Source organism: Guillardia theta, assembly GCF_000315625.1.
Source record: "Guillardia theta CCMP2712 unplaced genomic scaffold GUITHscaffold_5, whole genome shotgun sequence".
Taxonomy (NCBI): Eukaryota; class Cryptophyceae; order Pyrenomonadales; family Geminigeraceae; genus Guillardia; species Guillardia theta.
The window spans coordinates 371,307-373,337 of record NW_005434669.1 but is presented as its reverse complement, the minus strand read 5'-3'; the positions used below and the strand labels follow the sequence as shown (position 1 = coordinate 373,337).

General features: G+C 61.2%; 2 protein-coding genes across 2 annotated transcripts in view; both read right to left on the bottom strand.

Annotated features, from left to right (window-relative positions):
- The window catches only part of GUITHDRAFT_100612 (hypothetical protein), a gene marked incomplete at both ends in the record, with an annotated part of 2,941 nt that extends 2,459 nt beyond the window's left edge, over window positions 1-482 (bottom strand). Inside the window, one exon of the mRNA XM_005840551.1 lies at window positions 48-482. Coding sequence (XP_005840608.1) covers window positions 48-482 — 435 coding nt within the window. The remainder of the gene's footprint in view (window positions 1-47) is intronic.
- Window positions 483-505: 23 nt separating this feature from the next.
- Window positions 506-1,923, bottom strand: GUITHDRAFT_100611 (hypothetical protein; the record flags this gene model as incomplete). The annotated part of the gene is made up of 2 exons (XM_005840550.1): window positions 506-834; window positions 1,014-1,923. 2 exons carry the CDS (start codon window positions 1,921-1,923, stop codon window positions 506-508), a joined length of 1,239 nt encoding a protein of 412 aa, XP_005840607.1.
- Between the last annotated feature and the right edge of the window lie 108 nt (window positions 1,924-2,031).

The window sequence follows — 2,031 nt, the reverse complement described above, 5'->3', positions numbered from 1 at the left end:
ACTGCCTCGTCGCCCCCCCACCCCCCCCCCCCCTCCCCCACCCCAACCCTTTGTTCTTCCACCTTGGAGCGTTGGAGTTGCGGCACGGTCTGCTGCTGCTGCTGTTGGTTTCGTCGCTCACTCGCAGCCGATCGGTTTATGAAGGCATGACCCAAGAGCTCTTGCGCGTTAGGGCGACGGGCAGGGTCTGGCTGCAGGCACGCGAGGAGGAAGGACCGGGTATCCTCACCTACAAACTTGGGGATCTCGGGGGGTGCCTCGAGCTGAGCAATCTGAAACATGATGGCAAACTGGTTCGTGAAATCTTCGAAGGGGGCGGCAGCTGTGAGCATCTCGACGACAGTCATGCCGAGCGACCAGACGTCGATGTTGAACGAGTAGCCTCCGTCTCCTCTTGTCCTCAGCATCTCTGGCGCGATGTAGTTGGCAGTGCCTGCGATGCTCATCCTGTTGCCCTGCTGCATGGAGGCAGTGACAGACATGCTCGCGCCGAAGTCAGAGAGCTTCACGACCCATCGACAGTGACGAGGATGTTGCCTGGCTTGAGGTCCCGGTGGATCACGCCGTGTGCGTGAAGGTAGCTGAGGCCCTCCAGGATCTGCATGCTGTAGTGCTGCACCGTCTCCTCCGAAAGAGCTCCGAAGGCGTGGAGGATGGCGGCGACAGAGCCCCCTGGCACGTACTCCATCCAGATGACGGCGAGGGAGGAGGTCACGACTTGGGAGGAGATGTAGCGGACGATGTTGGGATGATCCAGCTGCTGCAGCAGCTCCCGCTCGGTCTCGAAGGCGGCGAAGAGAGAGCTGTCGGCTGCTTCGATGTGCATGCGCTTGACTGAGGCGACAAGTCAGCAGGAGGAGAGGAACGAGCAGGGGACGAGACGAGACGTTGAGGGAGAAATTGAGGAAGGGAGAAGGAGAGGGGCAAGGAAAGAGAGGAGACGAGGAGACGAGGAGACGAGGAGACGAGGAGGAGGAGGAGGAGGAGGAGGAGGAGGGGTTGACAAGCTTTACCCGCTATCAGCTCCCCGTCTCCCTTCATCGCCATGTGAACAGACCCGAAGGCTCCCTTCCCCAGCACCTTCCCTTGCTTCCAGGGCATCGGATCGGGGCATCCCTTGTGCGGCGGGATCTTGACGATGGACGCCACATCCTGCCCGACTTCGAGGAGGACGAGGCGGAGAGCTCCCAGGGAGATCCAGGACTCAGACTGAAGGTGCTGCTGCTTGATCTCCTCGAAGACCTCACTCTTGTCCACCTTCCTTGGCATCGACGTCCCGCCGACGAAGTAGAGCCTGTTCGCCAGGTCATCTTGCTGCGAGCCCCCGCCCTCTTGGCTGGTGCCCCCCAGCGCCGAGCGCCGGACGAAGTCAAAGAAGTCGTCGAGGTCCCCTGCAATGTGCAGGAAGCCGCTGTGGACGAGGTTGCCGACCTCAATCTCGACAGCGAAGTTGAAGGGAGCCTTGGTGATGTCGTAGGTTTTCTTCTTCGCCGAGGACGACGCCTTGGTCTCGATGTCCAGCAGTTTGGCATCGTCGATGGACTCCCCTTGCTCGTGCCCCTCCTCCTCCTCCTCCTTCTCACTCTCAGTGTCCTCCAGCATCTTCAAGATCTCGTCGAACTCGTCCCCGACCTCCTTGATCTCCACGGATATCTCCTCCTCCTCCTTCCCAGGTTTGCCTTGGTCAGGCTTTCCACTGACCAGCGCATCCAGGTACTGCTGCAGCTCATGTATCTGCTTCTCTTGCAGAGATATGTCTCGCTCCACCTCCGCCAGCTCCTGCTTCTTCCTCTGCTGCACCAGCCTCATCTCCCGCAGGCTCTGCTCCCGCCCGGCTATCTGGTGTCGGAGCATCACAATAATGTTGGGATCCTTCTTGCGCACATGCCCTCCCTCCTCACTTGCGCTGCTGCCTCCCTCCATCTTCTCAAGGTCCCCCGAGAGGCTGTGAGGAGAAAGGGGGGCGGAGGGGACGAGGGAGGAGGGGGCGAGGGAGGAGGGGGCGAGGGAGGAGGGGGCGAGGGAGCGGGG